General features: G+C 31.0%; 1 protein-coding gene across 3 annotated transcripts; it reads left to right on the top strand.

Moving 5' to 3' along the window:
* Nucleotides 1-13,324: 13,324 nt before the first annotated feature.
* LOC119606068 lies at nt 13,325-17,185 on the top strand. 3 transcript variants are annotated; one of them, XM_037959453.1, is made up of 3 exons: nt 13,325-13,763; nt 16,475-16,551; nt 16,619-17,185. In XM_037959453.1, exons 2-3 carry the CDS (start codon nt 16,507-16,509, stop codon nt 17,075-17,077), a joined length of 504 nt encoding a protein of 167 aa, XP_037815381.1. In that variant the 5' UTR covers nt 13,325-13,763; nt 16,475-16,506; the 3' UTR covers nt 17,078-17,185. The 3 variants fall into 3 exon arrangements, with proteins under 3 accessions (XP_037815381.1, XP_037815380.1, XP_037815382.1); XM_037959452.1 differs by having other exon boundaries at nt 16,336-16,551; XM_037959454.1 differs by lacking the exon at nt 16,475-16,551 and adding an exon at nt 15,715-15,791.
* The last annotated feature ends 2,268 nt before the right edge of the window (nt 17,186-19,453 follow it).

Raw genomic sequence — 19,453 nt, 5'->3', positions numbered from 1 at the left:
TTTTGTTATAGAAGTTTTTAGTTCAGATTCACAACGTTTCTATCCTTTGAAATTATACACTGGGTTAAAAATTTGTTGGCCTGTGTAATTAGTATAAAACAAAAAGTACCAATTTTCGTTCCAGCTACTAAAGAAAGGCATGGATTTCTCTATTCATACTTACATATAAAAATTATTACATTCATAATGTCAAACAAATTCGTACTTTTTGCTTTGAGAAACTTTTAACGAAACTATTCCCCCTTTTGCCTATTTCTATAAAAAATTTTTGTTAATGCAACCCAGGAAACACTTCATTAGTTTCACAACTAGTTCCAGACCACGTGATTATAGGTAGTTTGGCTTTAAGGCCAGAATTTTGAAATTTCTAAAATACTATTAGATTTCATTGAAAATTTTTTAAGCCACATTTAGAATTTTAAAATTCAATTAGAAGGTACTGAACTACAACTGGAAATAGTTTAGAATGCATGATTATCCGGAACGACCCGATTCCTAATCGTCCAAAGATTGTCAACTCAGCAAGAGCTGTATCAACCGGTCTAGTTTGTAGATGAGACTAATTACGTTTGTTAAAAATTCTAACCTTCGGATTCTATGGAAGCTTAATGAAGTCAACTTTCGTTCTATGAAACGGATTTGGAACGAGTTCTTTAATCAAGGATTTTTTGTTAATTGTCGTTAATTGTTTCATAGAACGAGTGTCGAATTCATAGTGTACAAGCTATAATCATGCATTCTAAAACTATTTGTGGAACTTATACAGTCTTTCCGGGAATTAATAATTTATTTAAATTAAAATATTGAAAAATCAAAAATAAAATAGTTAATTTTATTAAAATAGTAAAATTTCTTTTAGTTTTTATTAAGTTTAAAAGTTTTTTTTTTAAGTTTTTCATGTTTAAATAAAAGGAATAAAAAATAAATATCCTGTATATATCTCTTAGCTCCCTCCCCCATAAACATAGATCCGAAACATACATATATGTATAAATAAATATAGTTAGTTTAAAAACAAAACTTCACTTCTCCACACCTATAAAAACGTCTTAATTATTTGATAAAAAAAACAAATATTTTATAATAAAAAATCTCTTTAATATCATTAATATTTTAAAGCTTTTCTCAATTTCTCATTTATTTCATTTAGAAGAAAATTGTAAGAAATTTATTAAAAAAAAATATATATAAAATAAAATATACGTAAATAAAATTTATGTTAATTTATATTATATTTATAAGATTAAAATGATTAAGTAAAACAATATATAGAATTATTAGTTTTATAGTTATATACATACTACATCTATATGTAATTGTACTTATCTAAACCAGAAAAATGTAATAAACAAACCAGAAAATGTTAAATTTATATTGATTTTTTTTTATATAAAACATATTGTCCTGCTGATAGTAATAATTTTTTAAAAAAAGTTTGTTTAACTTATAATTATATAAACATACATGTTTAAAAAAAATTATAAAAAATAAACAAAATTTTATATATTATACTTGGTATAATTTAGTCCTTAATATTATTATTACAAACAAAATAATATATAAATCAAAAATAAATTTATTTCTTTTTTAGTTTGATTAGTTAAATTTCTTATTTAAATTCATAATTATTGTAAATAAAATTTCAATAACAATGTTTAAACAAAATGATGATTGATGTTATTTAATTATTTGTTAAATTTTCAAAGTTAAAAAGGTAGAAAGAAACAAAAACTGGGTAACTTATTTGATTGGGTTTCCTGGCCCTAGTCCTTAAAATTTTCCATTCTGTTTTGCTGAAGTATATATCTGAAATAATATTAGAAGATTCCAAAATATTTTGATGTAATTTCAACATAGCCTGGCAATGCAGTTAAACAAGGTTTCACGGTATTCTCCGCAAAATTACATTCATCTGAATCTGTTCGTCCAAGTTTGTATAGTTATGCCTGTAAACCAGTGAGAATATCTACCATCATGCAAATCTTGGAATTATTCGTTATGAAAAGGCTTCTCGTTCTCCTACTCACTGTCCATTATTCCAGCTGGGCGTATGGGTTTATCTAGCCGATTTTGTAAATTCAGCCCTCATTGCGTCGAATAGTTCTGCATTCATTCAGTTAACTTCCTTAAGCAAGAATATCATAGTCTAGTCTATAGCCTAGTCTATAGTCTAGTCTATAGCCTAGTCTATAGTCTAGTCTATAGTCTAGTCTATAGTCTAGTCTATAGTCTAGTCTATAGTCTAGTCTATAGTCTAGTCTATAGTCTAGTCTATAGTCTAGTCTATAGTCTAGTCTATAGTCTAGTCTATAGTCTAGTCTATAGTCTAGTCTATAGTCTAGTCTATAGTCTAGTCTATAGTCTAGTCTATAGTCTAGTCTATAGTCTAGTCTATAGTCTAGTCTATAGTCTAGTCTATAGTCTAGTCTATAGTCTAGTCCATAGTCTAGTCTATAGTCTAGTCTATAGTCTAGTCTATAGTCTAGTCTATAGTCTAGTCTATAGCCTAGTCTATAGTCTAGTCTATAGTATAGTCTATAGTCTAGTCTATAGTCTAGTCTTTAGTCTAGTCTAGTCTAGTCTATAGTCTAGTCTATAGTCTAGTCTATAGTCTAGTCCATAGTCTATGGACTATCCATTATTCCAGCTGGGCGTATGGGTTTATCTAGCCGATTTTGTAAATTCAGCCCTCATTGCGTCGAATAGTTTTGCATTCATTCAGTTAACTTCCTTAAGCAAGAACATCATAGTCTAGTCTATAGCCTAGTCTATAGTCTAGTCTATAGTCTAGTCTATAGTCTAGTCTATAGTCTAGTCTATAGTCTAGTCTATAGTCTAGTCTATAGTCTAGTCTATAGTCTAGTCTATAGTCTAGTCTATAGTCTAGTCTATAGTCTAGTCTATAGTCTAGTCTATAGTCTAGTCTATAGTCTAGTCTATAGTCTAGTCTATAGTCTAGTCTATAGTCTAGTCTATAGTCTAGTCTATAGTCTAGTCTATAGTCTAGTCTATAGTCTAGTCTATAGTCTAGTCTATAGTCTAGTCTATAGTCTAGTCTATAGTCTAGTCTATAGTCTAGTCTATAGTCTAGTCTATAGTCTAGTCTATAGTCTAGTCTATAGTCTAGTCTATAGTCTAGTCTATAGTCTAGTCTATAGTCTAGTCTATAGTCTAGTCTATAGTCTAGTCTATAGTCTAGTCTATAGTCTAGTCTATAGTCTAGTCTATAGTCTAGTCTATAGTCTAGTCTATAGTCTAGTCTATAGTCTAGTCTATAGTCTAGTCTATAGTCTAGTCTATAGTCTAGTCTATAGTCTAGTCTATAGTCTAGTCTATAGTCTAGTCTATAGTCTAGTCTATAGTCTAGTCTATAGTCTAGTCTATAGTCTAGTCTATAGTCTAGTCTATAGTCTAGTCTATAGTCTAGTCTATAGTCTAGTCTATAGTCTAGTCTATAGTCTAGTCTATAGTCTAGTCTATAGTCTAGTCTATAGTCTAGTCTATAGTCTAGTCTATAGTCTAGTCTATAGTCTAGTCTATAGTCTAGTCTATAGTCTAGTCTATAGTCTAGTCTATAGTCTAGTCTATAGTCTAGTCTATAGTCTAGTCTATAGTCTAGTCTATAGTCTAGTCTATAGTCTAGTCTATAGTCTAGTCTATAGTCTAGTCTATAGTCTAGTCTATAGTCTAGTCTATAGTCTAGTCTATAGTCTAGTCTATAGTCTAGTCTATAGTCTAGTCTATAGTCTAGTCTATAGTCTAGTCTATAGTCTAGTATAGTCTAGTCTATAGTCTAGTCTATAGTCTAGTCATAGTCTAGTCTATAGTCTAGTCTATAGTCTAGTCTATAGTCTAGTCTATAGTCTAGTCTATAGTCTAGTCTATAGTCTAGTCTAGTCTAGTCTATAGTCTAGTCTATAGTCTAGTCTATAGTCTAGTCTATAGTCTAGTCTATAGTCTAGTCTATAGTCTAGTCTATAGTCTAGTCTATAGTCTAGTCTATAGTCTAGTCTATAGTCTAGTCTATAGTCTAGTCTATAGTCTAGTCTATAGTCTAGTCTATAGTCTAGTCTATAGTCTAGTCTATAGTCTAGTCTATAGTCTAGTCTATAGTCTAGTCTATAGTCTAGTCTATAGTCTAGTCTATAGTCTAGTCTATAGTCTAGTCTATAGTCTAGTCTATAGTCTAGTCTATAGTCTAGTCTATGTCTAGTCTATAGTCTAGTCTATAGTCTAGTCTATAGTCTAGTCTATAGTCTAGTCTATAGTCTAGTCTATAGTCTAGTCTATAGTCTAGTCTATAGTCTAGTCTATAGTCTAGTCTATAGTCTAGTCTATAGTCTAGTCTATAGTCTAGTCTATAGTCTAGTCTATAGTCTAGTCTATAGTCTAGTCTATAGTCTAGTCTATAGTCTAGTCTATAGTCTAGTCTATAGTCTAGTCTATAGTCTAGTCTATAGTCTAGTCTATAGTCTAGTCTATAGTCTAGTCTATAGTCTAGTCTATAGTCTAGTAGTCTAGTCTATAGTCTAGTCTATAGTCTAGTCTATAGTCTAGTCTATAGTCTAGTCTATAGTCTAGTCTATAGTCTAGTCTATAGTCTAGTCCAACGGTTCCCAAATGGGGGTCCGCGGACCCCTAGTGGTCCGTAGTAAAATCCTAGGGGGTCCGCGAAGACGAACGAAAAAAACCATGAATAAACAATATTCTGCTTTTATATGTATGTACAAATATCTCCAATTTTTGTGCAATAATCCCAAATTTTTTGGGACTTTTTGAATTTTATTTTTTCGGTTGTTTATCAGGAAGAAGCTAGGCCCTACAAATTTATTGTATAACTTTTATAAAGTAAAGTACTGCGTGATTTGTAATTTTTATTTCCTGTATATGTACTGAAATAATGGTTTTTATTTCAGACAAATAATACTCTGCCTTACAATTAAATTAGGGATACTGGTATTCCGGAGTATGAAGTTCAATTCAAAGACAAGCTTATTACAGATTTAAGTTTATCAAATTGTAAGCAAAAGTGTTCTCGTTTGAAAGGACTAAAATTATATATTTCCAAAACAGAGGTGACTCTTTATGCATCTCTTATAAATATTCCAATCCGACGTGATACACAGATTTTAACTTGATTTTGTCGACCAATACATATTATTAAATTAACATCAGAAAATCCATAGCGTTTCGCGTAAATATGTAGCCAAAAACCATGAAGTAAAATAATTCGTTGGTATTTTAAAATTCAAATTTAAGTTCCAAATTCACAGTACTTTAACAAAGAGTTCAAATCATATATTATGCGGATAACGCATTCCGCAACAACATAGAAGAAGTCCAACTTTCTTATATTATTTTCCCGAAAACTTAGCTCACTTACTCAGTTCACCCTTTGCAATCGCAACAAATTTTTGAAACGTGACTCCTTAAGCACATGTGACAATATTTGATAAAGAAACCTTTTCGCTACCTTGAAGAAAAATGAACATGAAAGATCACACGATCATAAAATTAAACATCATGTTAACATATCAACAAAGAAGTCATTCTATCTTCAAAACATGCAATTGAAAACCTATCTGAAATATTATATATTCTCAATGTACAGGAAAAAAAAATATGTATGGGGGTCCGCGAAATAAAATAAGTTCTTCAAGGGGTCCGCGAAGTAAAAATCTGGGAAACCGCTGGTCTAGTCTATAGTCTAGTCTATAGTCTAGTCTATAGTCTAGTCTATAGTCTAGTCTATAGTCTAGTCTATAGTCTAGTCTATAGCCTAGTCTATAGTCTAGTCTATAGTCTAGTCTATAGTCTAGTCTATAGTCTAGTCTATAGTCTAGTCTATAGTTTAGTCTATAGTCTAGTCTATAGTCTAGTCTATAGTCTAGTCTATAGTCTAGTCTATAGTCTAGTCTATAGTCTAGTCTATAGTCTAGTCTATAGTCTAGTCTATAGTCTAGTCTATAGTCTAGTCTATAGTCTAGTCTATAGTCTAGTCTATAGTCTAGTCTATAGTCTAGTCTATAGTCTAGTCTATAGTCTAGTCTATAGTCTAGTCTATAGTCTAGTCTATAGTCTAGTCTATAGTCTAGTCTATAGTCTAGTCTATAGTCTAGTCTATAGTCTAGTCTATAGTCTAGTCTATAGTCTAGTCTATAGTCTAGTCTATAGTCTAGTCTATAGTCTAGTCTATAGTCTAGTCTATAGTCTAGTCTATAGTCTAGTCTATAGTCTAGTCTATAGTCTAGTCTATAGTCTAGTCTATAGTCTAGTCTATAGTCTAGTCTATAGTCTAGTCTATAGTCTAGTCTATAGTGTAGTCTATAGTCTAGTCTATAGTCTAGTCTATAGTCTAGTCTATAGTCTAGTCTATAGTCTAGTCTATAGTCTAGTCTATAGTCTAGTCTAGTCTATAGTCTAGTCTATAGTCTAGTCTATAGTCTATCTATAGTCTAGTCTATAGTCTAGTCTATAGTCTAGTCTATAGTCTAGTATATAGTCTAGTTATAGTCTAGTCTATAGTCTAGTCTAAAGTCTAGTCTATAGTCTAGTCTATAGTCTAGTCTATAGTCTAGTCTATAGTCTAGTCTATAGTCTAGTCTATAGTCTAGTCTATAGTCTAGTCTATAGTCTAGTCTATAGTCTAGTCTATAGTCTAGTCTATAGTCTAGTCTATAGTCTAGTCTATAGTCTAGTCTATAGTCTAGTCTATAGTCTAGTCTATGGTCTAGTCTATAGTCTAGTCTATAGTCTAGTCTATAGTCTAGTCTATAGTCTAGTCTATAGTCTAGTCTATAGTCTAGTCTATAGTCTAGTCTATAGTCTAGTCTATAGTCTAGTCTATAGTCTAGTCTATAGTCTAGTCTATAGTCTAGTCTATAGTCTAGTCTATAGTCTAGTCTATAGTCTAGTCTATAGTCTAGTCTATAGTCTAGTCTATAGTCTAGTCTATAGTCTAGTCTATAGTCTAGTCTATAGTCTAGTCTATAGTCTAGTCTATAATCTAGTCTATAGTCTAGTCTATAATCTAGTCTATAGTCTAGTCAATAGTATAGTCTATAGTCTAGTCTATGGTCTAGTCGATAGTCTAGTCTATAGTGTAGTCTATAGTCTATCTATAGTCTAGTCTATAGTCTAGTCAATAGTCTAGTCTAGTCTATAGTCTAGTCTATAGTAGTCTATAGTCTAGTCTATAGTCTAGTCTATACTAGTCTATAGTCTAGTCTATAGTCTAGTCTATAGTCAAGTCTATAGTCTAGTCTATAGTCTAGTCTATAATGTAGTCTATAGTCTAGTCTGTAGTCTAGTCTATAGTCTAGTCTATAGTCTAGTCTATAGTCTAGTCTATAGTCTAGTCTATAGTCTAGTCTATAGTCTAGTCTATAGTCTAGTCTATAGTCTAGTCTATAGTCTAGTCTATAGTCTAGTCTAATCTAGTCTATAGTCTAGTCAATAGTATAGTCTATAGTCTAGTCTATGGTCTAGTCGATAGTCTAGTCTATAGTGTAGTCTATAGTCTAATCTATAGTCTAGTCTATAGTCTAGTCATAGTCTAGTCTATAGTCTAGTCTATAGTGTAGTCTATAGTCTAGTCTATAGTCTAGTTTATAGTCTAGTCTATAGTCTAGTCTATAGTCAAGTCTATAGTCTAGTCTATAGTCTAGTCTATAGTCTAGTCTATAATGTCTATAGTCTAGTCTGTAGTCTAGTCTATAGTCTAGTCTATAGTCTAGTCTATAGTCTAGTCTAGTCTAGTCTATAGTCTAGTCTATAGTCTAGTCTATAGTCTAGTCTATAGTCTAGTCTATAGTCTAGTCTATAGTCTAGTCTATAGTCTAGTCTATAGTCTAGTCTATAGTCAGTCTATAGTCTAGTCTATAGTCTAGTCTATAGTCTAGTCTATAGTCTAGTCTATAGTCTAGTCTATAGTCTAGTCTATAGTCTAGTCTATAATCTAGTCTATAGTCTAGTCAATAGATAGTCTATAGTCTAGTCTATGGTCTAGTCGATAGTCTAGTCTATAGTGTAGTCTATAGTCTAATCTATAGTCTAGTCTATAGTCTAGTCAATAGTCTAGTCTAGTCTATAGTCTAGTCTATAGTGTAGTCTATAGTCTAGTCTATAGTCTAGTCTATAGTCTAGTCTATAGTCAAGTCTATAGTCTAGTCTATAGTCTAGTCTATAGTCTAGTCTATAATGTAGTCTATAGTCTAGTCTGTAGTCTAGTCTATAGTCTAGTCTATAGTCTAGTCTATAGTCTAGTCTATAGTCTAGTCTATAGTCTAGTCTATAGTCTAGTCTATAGTCTAGTCTATAGTCTAGTCTATATCTAGTCTATAGTCTAGTCTATAGTCTAGTCTATAGTCTAGTATAGTCTAGTCTATAGTCTAGTCTATAGTCTAGAGTATAGTCTAGTCTATAGTCTAGTCTATAGTCTAGTCTATAGTCTAGTCTATAGTCTAGTCTATAGTCTACTCTGTAGTCTAGTCTAGTCTATAGTCTAGTCTATAGACTAGTCTATAGACTGTAGTCTAGTTTATAGTGTATTCTATATTCTAGTCCATAGTGTATTCTATAGTTAGTTAGTTAGTTAGTTAGTTAGAGTAGTTAGTAGTTAGTAGTTAGTTAGTTAGTTAGTTAGTTAGTTAGTAGTTAGTTAGTTAGTTAGTTAGTTAGTTAGTTAGTTAGTTAGTAGTTAGTTAGTTAGTTAGTTAGTTAGTTAGTTAGTTAGTTAGTAGTTAGTTAGTTAGTTAGTTAGTTAGTTAGTTTAGTTAGTTAGTTAGTAGTTAGTAGTTAGTTAGTTAGTTAGTTAGTTAGTAGTTAGTTAGTTAGTTAGTTAGTAGTAGTAGTTAGTAGTTTAGTTAGTTAGTTAGTAGTTAGTTAGTTAGTTAGTTAGTTAGTAGTTAGTTAGTTAGTTAGTTAGTAGTTAGTTAGTAGTTAGTTAGTTAGTTAGTTAGTTAGTTAGTTAGTTAGTAGTAGTTAGTTAGTTTAGTAGTAGTTAGTTAGTAGTTAGTAGTTAGTAGTTAGTTAGTTAAGTTAGTTAGTTAGTTAGTTAGTTAGTAGTAGTTAGTTAGTTAGTTAGTTAGTAGTTAGTTAGTTAGTTAGTAGTTAGTTAGTTAGTTAGTTAGTTAGTTAGTAGTTAGTAGTTAGTTAGTTAGTTAGTTAGTTAGTTAGTAGTTAGTAGTTTAGTTAGTTAGTTAGTAGTTAGTTAGTTAGTTAGTTAGTTAGTTAGTTAGTTAGTAGTTAGTTAGTTAGTTAGTTAGTTAGTAGTTAGTTAGTTAGTTAGTTAGTTAGTTAGTTAGTAGTTAGTTAGTAGTTAGTAGTTAGTTAGTTAGTTAGTTAGTTAGTTAGTTAGTTAGTTAGTTAGTAGTAGTTAGTAGTTAGTTAGTTAGTTAGTTAGTAGTTAGTAGTTAGTTTAGTAGTTAGTTAGTTAGTTAGTTAGTTAGTTAGTTAGTTAGTTAGTTAGTTTAGTTAGTTAGTTAGTTAGTTAGTTAGTTAGTTAGTTAGTTAGTTAGTTAGTTAGTTAGTAGTTAGTTAGTTAGTTAGTTAGTTAGTAGTTAGTTAGTTAGTAGTAGTTAGTAGTAGTAGTTAGTTAGTAGTTAGTTAGTTAGTTAGTTAGTTAGTTAGTTAGTTAGTTAGTTAGTTAGTTAGTTAGTTAGTTAGTTAGTTAGTAGTTAGTTAGTTAGTTAGTTAGTAGTTAGTTAGTTAGTTAGTTAGTTAGTTAGTTAGTTAGTTAGTAGTTAGTTAGTAGTTAGTTAGTTAGTTAGTTAGTTAGTTAGTTAGTTAGTAGTTAGTTAGTTAGTTAGTTAGTTAGTAGTTAGTTAGTTAGTAGTTAGTTAGTTAGTAGTTAGTTAGTAGTTAGTTAGTTAGTTAGTTAGTTAGTAGTTAGTTAGTAGTTAGTTAGTTAGTTAGTTAGTTAGTTAGTTAGTTAGTTAGTTAGTAGTTAGTTAGTTAGTTAGTTAGTTAGTTAGTTAGTTAGTTGTAGTTAGTTAGTAGTTAGGTAGTTAGTTAGTTAGTTAGTTAGTTAGTTAGTGTAGTTAGTTAGTTAGTTGTTAGTTAGTTAGTTAGTTAGTTAGTTAGTCTTTAGTTAGTTAGTTAGTTAGTAGTAGTTAGTCGTTAGTTAGTTAGTTAGTTTAGTTAGTTAGTGAGTTAGTTAGTTAGTTAGTTAGTTAGTTAGTTAGTAGTTAGTTAGTTAGTTAGTTAGTTAGTTAGTTAGTTAGTTAGTTAGTTAGTTCGTAGTTAGTTAGTTAGTTAGTTAGTAGTAGTTAGTTAGTTAGTTAGTAGTTAGTTAGTTAGTTAGTTAGTTAGTAGTTAGTAGTTAGTTAGTTAGTAGTTAGTTTAGTTAGTTAGTTAGTTAGTTAGTTAGTTAGTAGTAGTTAGTTAGTTAGTTAGTTAGTTAGTTAGTTAGTTAGTTAGTTAGTAGTTACTTAGTCAGATAGTTACAAATTCTAGCAAATTAAAACAACTGTTTTCATTGTATACACAAAACCACTTATCAGCTTATTAAAAACCACTTCATGCCTATTTTAATATATGTTCCCGGTTAAAAATCCCCATAAACACCTTTTTATCTTAGCATGAATGCTTTTTTACAAATTTGTTAGCAAAATCACAAAAAAACACAAAAGTTTTAAACTCATTCGTTAAATTTTTACAATCACAATTTTTGAGGTGATAAGAACATTTTAGCTGGAAAAAAGATAAATACCAATAAATATGTATTTTTTTCTAGATATTAAATGAATAATGCTTTAAATCATTTTAGTATTGAATAGATTGTCGATATAAAAAACACGCTAAAACAAAAAATTATAATATCAAACTACAAACCAGAAAAATACTTTACCAAATACACTACTTGAGTTGAGGAACACGCATTAATAATAAAAAATTAATTAAAATATTTGCAAATAAATGTGTTTAGTTAAATGTAAGGCAAGATAGAATAGAAATAAGTAAGAAAAAAAAGTGTTGGACTTAGCCGACTATGTGAAGTTCTACAATAGGAAAAGATTTTTTGTTTCAAGTTTCATTGAATGTATTACAGAGATAAATGTTTTGAAATTTATTACAATACTGTTATTAATATGACATTTCTAAGTGTTAGAGATATTTTCAAAAGCAGACTTAACTTTATTTAGCCACCTTGATTCAACTATGTTCCATACATCAATGTAAAAGGTAATCAAGGCTACAGATCGAGAATTGCATATAATTCAATGTAAATGATGGTTTGTTGGTGGTTGTTCTTCATGTTAGAAGATTCTGATATTGATGCTGTCATGATGCTCTTGTCAACGTATATCTCCAAAAATTTGATACAATATTGTTCTAATGGTCGAATGAATTGGTTTAGTTCGCATATAAAGTCTTTGAATATGTATCGAAATCAGATAGTGATTTGGTATATGTACGTAATTACGGCTCGCTGTTTGGGTATGGGATACATACATAGAATTGAACTAGACTGAACTAGAACCGGACTAAACTGAACTGAACTAACTAGAACTGAACTAGAACTGAACTAGAACTGAACTAGAACTGAACTAGAACTGAACTAGAACTGAACTAGAACTGAACTAGAACTGAACTAGAACTGAACTAGAACTGAACTAGAACTGAACTAGAACTGAACTAGAACTGAACTAGAACTGAACTAGAACTGAACGAACTAGAACTGAACTAGAACTGAATGAACTAGAACGAACTAGAACTAGAACTGAACTAGAACTGAACTAGAACGGAACTAGAACTGAACTAGAACTGAACTGAACTAGAACTGAACTAGAAACTGAACTAGAACCGAACTAGAACTGAACTAGAACTGAACTAGAACTGAACTAGAACTGAACTAGAACTGAACTAGAACTGAACTAGAACTAAACTAGAACTCAACTAGAATGAACTGAACTAGAACTGAAACTTAGTAGTAGTTAGTTAGTTAGTTAGTAGTTAGTTAGTTCGTTAGTTAGTAGTAGTTAGTTAGTAGTTAGGTTAGTAGTTAGTTAGTTAGTTAGTTAGTTAGTTAGTTAGTTAGTTAGTTAGTAGTTAGTTAGTTAGTTAGTTAGTAGTTAGTTAGTTAGTTAGTAGTTAGTTAGTTAGTTAGTTAGTTAGTTAGTTAGTTAGTTAGTTAGTTAGTAGTTAGTTAGTTAGTTAGTTAGTTAGTTAGTTAGTTAGTTAGTTAGTTAGTTAGTTAGTTAGTTAGTTAGTTAGTTAGTAGTTAGTTAGTTAGTTAGTTGTAGTAGTTAGTTAGTTAGTTAGTTAGTTAGTTAGTTAGTTAGTTAGTTAGTTAGTTAGTTAGTTAGTTAGTTAGTAGTTAGTTAGTTAGTTAGTTAGTTAGTTAGTTAGTTAGTTAGTTAGTTAGTTAGTTAGTTAGTTAGTTAGTTAGTTAGTTAGTTAGTTAGTTAGTTAGTTAGTTAGTTAGTTAGTTAGTTAGTTAGTTAGTTAGTTAGTTCGTTAGTTAGTTAGTTAGTTAGTTAGTTAGTTAGTTAGTTAGTTAGTTAGTTAGTTAGTTAGTTAGTTAGTTAGTTAGTAGTTAGTTAGTTAGTTAGTTAGTTAGTTAGTTAGTTAGTTAGTTAGTTAGTTAGTTAGTTAGTTAGTTAGTTAGTTAGTTAGTTAGTTAGTTAGTAGTTAGTTAGTTAGTTAGTTAGTAGTTAGTTAGTTAGTTAGTTAGTTAGTTAGTTAGTTAGTTAGTTAGTTAGTTAGTAGTTAGTTAGTTAGTTAGTTAGTTAGTTAGTTAGTTAGTTAGTTAGTTAGTTAGTTAGTTAGTAGTTAGTTAGTTAGTTAGTTAGTTAGTTAGTTAGTTAGTTAGTTAGTTAGTTAGTTAGTTAGTTAGTTAGTTAGTTAGTTAGTTAGTTAGTTAGTTAGTTAGTTAGTTAGTTAGTAGTTAGTTAGTTAGTTAGTTAGTTAGTAGTTAGTTAGTAGTTAGTTAGTTAGTTAGTTAGTTAGTTAGTTAGTTAGTTAGTTAGTTAGTAGTTAGTTAGTTAGTTAGTTAGTTAGTTAGTTACTTAGTCAGATAGTTACAAATTCTAGCAAAATTAAAACAAATGTTTTCATTGTATACACAAAACCACTTATCAGCTTATTAAAAACACTTAATGCCTATTTTAATATATGTTCCCGGTTAAAAATCCCCATAAACACCTTTTTATCTTAGCATGAATGCTTTTTTACAAATTTGTTAGCAAAATCACAAAAAAACACAAAAGTTTTAAACTCATTCGTTAAATTTTTACAATCACAATTTTTTGAGGTGATAAGAACATTTTAGCTGGAAAAAAGATAAATACCAATAAATATGTATTTTTTTCTAGATATTAAATGAATAATGCTTTAAATCATTTTAGTATTGAATAGATTGTCGATATAAAAAAACACGCTAAAACAAAAAATTATAATATCAAACTACAAACCAGAAAAATACTTTACAAATACACTACTTGAGTTGAGGAAACACGCATTAATAATAAAAATTAATTAAAATATTTGCAAATAAATGTGTTTAGTTAAATGTAAGGCAAGATAGAATAGAAATAAGTAAGAAAAAAAGTGTTGGACTTAGCCGACTATGTGAAGTTCTACAATAGGAAAAGATTTTTTGTTTCAAGTTTCATTGAATGTATTACAGAGATAAATGTTTTGAAATTTATTACAATACTGTTATTAATATGACATTTCTAAGTGTTAGAGATATTTTCAAAAGCAGACTTAACTTTATTTAGCCACCTTGATTCAACTATGTCCATACATCAATGTAAAAGGTAATCAAGCTACAGATCGAGAATTGCATATAATTCAATGTAAATGATGGTTTGTTGGTGGTTGTTCTTCATGTTAGAAGATTCTGATATTGATGCTGTCATGATGCTCTTGTCAACGTATATCTCAAAAATTTGATACAATATTGTTCTAATGGTCGAATGAATTGGTTAGTTCGCATATAAAGTCTTTGAATATGTATCGAAATAGATAGTGATTTGGTATATGTACGTAATTACGGCTCGCTGTTTGGGTATGGGATACATACATAGAATTGAACTAGAACTGAACTAGAACCGGACTAAAACTGAACTAGAACTGAACTAGAACTGAACTAGAACTGAACTAGAACTGAACTAGAACTGAACTAGAACTGAACTAGAACTGAACTAGAACTGAACTAGAACTGAACTAGAACTGAACTAGAACTGAACTAGAACTGAACTAGAACTGAACTGAACTAGAACTGAACTAGAACTGAACTGAACTAGAACTGAACTAGAACTGAACTAGAACTGAACTAGAACTGAACTAGAACTGAACTAGAACTGAACTGAACTAGAACTGAACTAGAACTGAACTAGAACTGAACTAGAACCGAACTAGAACTGAACTAGAACTGAACTAGAACTGAACTAGAACTGAACTAGAACTGAACTAGAACTAAACTAGAACTAAACTAGAACTGAACTAGAACTGAACTAGAACTGAACTAGAACTGAACTAGAACTGAACTAGAACTGAACTAGGACTGAACTAGAACTGAACTAGAACTGAACTGAACTAGAACTGAACTAGAACTGAACTAGAACTGAACTAGAACTGAACTAGAACTGAACTAGAACTGAACTAGAACTGAACTAGAACTGAACTAGAACTGAACTAGAACTGAACTACAACCTGAACTACAACTGAACTAGAACTGAACTGAACTGAACTAGAACTGAACTAGAACTGAACTAGAACTGAAACTAGAACTGAACTAGAACTGAACTAGAACTGAACTAGAACTGAACTGAACTAGAACTGAAACTAGAACTGAACTAGAACTGAACTAGAACTGAACTAGAACTGAACTAGAACTGAACTAGAACTGAACTAGAACTGAAACTAGAACTGAACTAGACTGAACTAGAACTGAACTAGAACTGAACTAGAACTGAACTAGAACTGACTAGAACTGAACTAGAACTGAACTAGAACTGAACTAGACTGAACTAGAACTGAACTAGAACTGAACTAGAACTGAACTAGAACTGAACTAGAACTGAACTAGAACTGAACTAGAACTGAACTAGAACTGAACGAACTGAACTAGAACTGAACCTGAACTGAACTAGAACTGAACTAGAACTAACTGAACTACAACTGAACTACAACTGAACCTAGAACTAACTAGAACTGAACTAGAACTGAACTAGAACTGAACTAGAACTGAACTAGAACTGAACTAGAACTGAACTAGAACTGAACTAGAACTGAACTAGAACTGAACTAGAACTGAACTAGAACTGAACTAGAACTGAACTAGAACTGAACTAGAACTGAACTAGAACTGAACTAGAACTGAACTAGAACTGAACTAGAACTGAACTAGAACTGAACTAGAACTGAACTAGAACTGAACTAGAACTGAACTAGAACTGAACTAGAACTGAACTAGAACTAGAACTAGAACTGAACTAGAACTGAACTAGAACTGAACTCGAACTGAACTAGAACTGAACTAGAACTGAACTAGAACTGAACTAGAACTGAACTAGAACTGAACTAGAACTGAACTAGAACTGAACTAGAACTGAACTAGAACTGAACTAGAACTAGAACTGAACTAGAACTGAACTAGAACTAGAACTGAACTAGAACTGAACTAGAACTGAACTAGAACTGAACTAGAACTGAACTAGAACTGAACTAGAACTGAACTAGAACTAGAACTGAACTATATTTCAGTTCAGTTGTAGTAAATTTTTAAGCCAAACACGATGTACGGAAAATTTGTCATTTTCATATTCAGCATTTTAATATGGGTAAGTTAAAATAACTTAACTGAACTAGAACTGAACTAGAACTGAACTAGAACTGAACTAAACTAGAACTGAACTAGAACTGAACTAGAACTGAACTAGAACTGAACTAGAACTGAACTAGAACTGAACTAGAACTGAACTAGAACTGAACTAGAACTAAACTAGAACTGAACTAGAACTGAACTAGAACTGAACTAGAACTGAACTAGAACTGAACTAGAACTGAACTAGGACTGAACTAGAACTCAACTAGAACTGAACTAGAACTGAACTAGAACTGAACTAGAACTGAACTAGAACTGAACTAGAACTGAACTAGAACTGAACTAGAACTGAACTAGAACTGAAATAGAACTGAACTAGAACTAAACTAGAACGGAAGTGGAACTAGAACTGAACTAAAACTGAACTAGAACTGAACTAGAACGGAACTAGAACTGATCTAGACCTGAACTAAAATTGAACTAGAACTGAAATCTATATTAAATATTCCTGAATTTCCAAATGACTCAACAAACTTTCAATTCCTACTCTTTTACTATAGTGTATTTGTATATAACAAGATACTAATAACTAGAATGAAGGCACTCCTACAAGTATGAATTCATAAAATTAATTAGAAATAAATTTGTTAAATCATATTGTTAGCAAACAAACAAAATATCCTGTTAAACATATTTCAGTTCAGTTGTAATAAATTTTTAAGCCAAACACGATGTACGGAAAATTTGTCATTTTCATATTCAGCATTTTAATATGGGTAAGTTAAAATAAATTTATTATAATTTAATAAGATTTTCAAGTTTTTCCGCCTCTAAACATTTTAGTCATATTCCCTGGCTTTGGATCAAATAGAACTTACACAATCTGTTAGAGAGGAGCCAGAGTTGGAGGCACCCGATAACGATAGCAGCATTTTTATAACATGTGATTTTGATTTGGAAAATATTGAAAGTTTATTACAATATCTACCCGATATTTGTACGGAAATTTATAATAATCGTTCGTCTAGTGATTTATACGATTTATATTTAGAGGAATCACAAAATTTTGCCAAATTTTATAAGAAATTAAATGATTATGAATTGCGTGATCAGCCTCAAGGTGATAAACAAGAATTGAACAAATATCCCTTTGAAACAAAACTACGTAATGAAACCTACAGCAAAGCCGATTGGTCGCAATGTGTAACCACCTCTAACAGTTCAGCTTCGGATTATTTAAAGTGTTTGAAGGAGAAACGTTTGGAATTGGCAGAATTGATACCCAATGTGGAGAAAAACTAAACTGAAGAATTATTTGTTATTTATGAAGTTGTTAAATTATATTTAATATATAATTTTGATAATAAACATTTTGGATATTGTGCCTTAAATGGTAGCTGGGGTAAAAAATGTACCGTTTATTATGGATTTATCAAGGTTTGTGTCACTTATTTTTAAGCAATTAACTATAAATTATGGATCGACCCTCTCAAAATTTTTATCGTTGCAGTTACATACGTCTCTTTCTATCTGTTATTATGTTTTGAAATATCTTTTCAATATCACATTTCTTGAAATGATATGATAAGATAACGATATTTTTTCACTCTTCATCAAGATTTTTATGGACTCTTTGTCATTTATTACTAAAGTTTGTTTAAAAGTTTTAAGAAAATGTAAACTTACCGGCATTTCAATTGTTACTACTGTAGGCTTCAATAATAAATACTTACCCGATGTTGTTTTGCAAAATCTTTAAAATAAAACCCCTTTAGTTTCAAATTTCTTAGAGTTTTTTATTTAATTTTAACGGTTTTTTCACTTTTTTGGTCTCCACTCAGAGGTCTAAATATCAACCCAATTAAGCTGGAAATCTGTCATTTGACAAGAAAGACCAACATTTTTTACCGTATTGAGCACTAATTCTTGCACAGCGCAATAATAGTAAATATCTAGGAGTTATCATTATATGAAACGCATAATGACCTCCCCACTATAGCGGTGGGGAGGGTATATATGTATAATACCGCAACAGAAGGTTCTGCCTACAAGTGGTGCCATGAACACTACCTCAAACGAAGCTGAGGAAACACTACTAGATATCCTACTAATCGAAATAAGTATAAGATTCATGACCCGGCGGTCCTTATCTACAAAGCCGATTACATGACACGTTATCAATGTATACTAGATAGATGTGCCCGATAGCATAAGGGAAACAGAAATTGTCGGTAACAGTTCTTTTCTATCTTGGTGTTATTGCAATCCGGGGGAAAAGAGGTGCTAACCTCTAGTCTGCTGGTGTCAAATGTATTCTCAGCCTTTGCTTGGAATGATTTGATCTGGAATCGAACCAGGGAGCCTAATATAATCTGGTAACACGGGAACCTGTAGCCCACAGGGCAGAGGTTCGGACTTTGTCTTGTCCCGGTTATTGAAGAGGTCCCTTCGTGGTGCACATTGTGGCTGTAGTTTAAACCCAAACTCGCGGGAAGAGAATGTTGGTTAAAAGACTGATTCACGGTAAAGTCTATAATTCGGAATAAATTCAGTGCTGTTGTCGAAAAAGACAAGTGACTGTGGGACTAAGCGTTGAAAATGGGTTGGTGTTAAATTAATAAGATACGGGATGGAGTAAGTGGTATACGGGTCCAGCAATATGAGACTATGTCAAATATTTTTCTCAATAAATTTTTCGGATAAATGAGAAGTGTGCTGGGTTGAATTTTCCCTCCTTGTCAAGGTATGTTCAGAGTTTATTCTATTCATTCACAGAGTTAGTTAGTGTGAGTGAGAACATGTCTTTATATTATTTGATGGATTCGTATTTCGGTCTACCCATTACGTCTCTCTAGGTGTTGTTGCCAAATTAACAGAGACCATCCCATCTGTTGGGAGACAATACAGGTATGGGGATCTACATTGAAAATCCTTGTATATGGCACCAACGGAGGTAAGCATATTTTTCGGCAGCCAGAAGGCAATTAGGATGATATCAAATGATAACTCTACCAGTTGTAAGCTCTGCATCATATGGACATCAAAACACTCGGGTATAATCAGCATGAAAGATCAAATGCACTTGGAATGGAATATATCTAGGAAATACTATTGCCGAACTTCAGCTCGCTTTAAATCCATATCTTTAGCTATTTTGCATTAATAACAAGGTTTGCTTTTTTTGTTAAATAATATGACCCAATATTTTGGGAAAATTTCATCCGCCTAGTTCCTTTCTTCTGGTCCTCATTACTCTCTTTAGATAACCTTTAAAAAATCCAAAACATTTCTGCTTTCTGAGATCATGTATTTAAACTTCATTAAATTATGCGTTCTATGGCTTCCTTTTTGAATTTTGTTGTTCCTTTTCCCGGGTGAAAATTTTGAAAAGTATCTTAACAATAAGGCAAATTTCTAATATTTGGCAACACTAATATAACAGTTAATGTGTTAATAACATTTAAAATTGCCACACGAACTGGTTGTTGTCTTTGGTAATAGAGAAACTTATTGTTATTGTAATACAAACAGAATCGTTAGAAAATAGTTGGCAATGGTTGTTGAATAGGATGTAAATTTTGATAAAGTTTAACCCCCTCATTTTATAAAACGAAACTTTCGTTAACGTAAAAAAATTGTATGAAGAATACTGGGAAATTTTTGAAAATTTGAATTTTT

The sequence above is a fragment of the Lucilia sericata genome, unplaced genomic scaffold (assembly GCF_015586225.1).
Source record: "Lucilia sericata isolate MDLA Ls3-8-SP2 unplaced genomic scaffold, ASM1558622v1 Contig000550F_arrow, whole genome shotgun sequence".
NCBI lineage: Eukaryota > Metazoa > Arthropoda > Insecta > Diptera > Calliphoridae > Lucilia > Lucilia sericata.
Note: the sequence above shows the minus strand (reverse complement) of the source record. Positions and strands in the feature narration are given on the sequence as shown.

Excerpts from the sequence above, each read along its gene's own strand:
- LOC119606068 (XM_037959453.1), top strand. The coding sequence starts at position 16,507 with ATGTACGGAAAATTTGTCATTTTCATATTCAGCATTTTAATATGG. Across the intron at positions 16,552-16,618 it reads TATTCAGCATTTTAATATGG|TCATATTCCCTGGCTTTGGA; the intron begins GTAAGTTAAAAT and ends TAAACATTTTAG.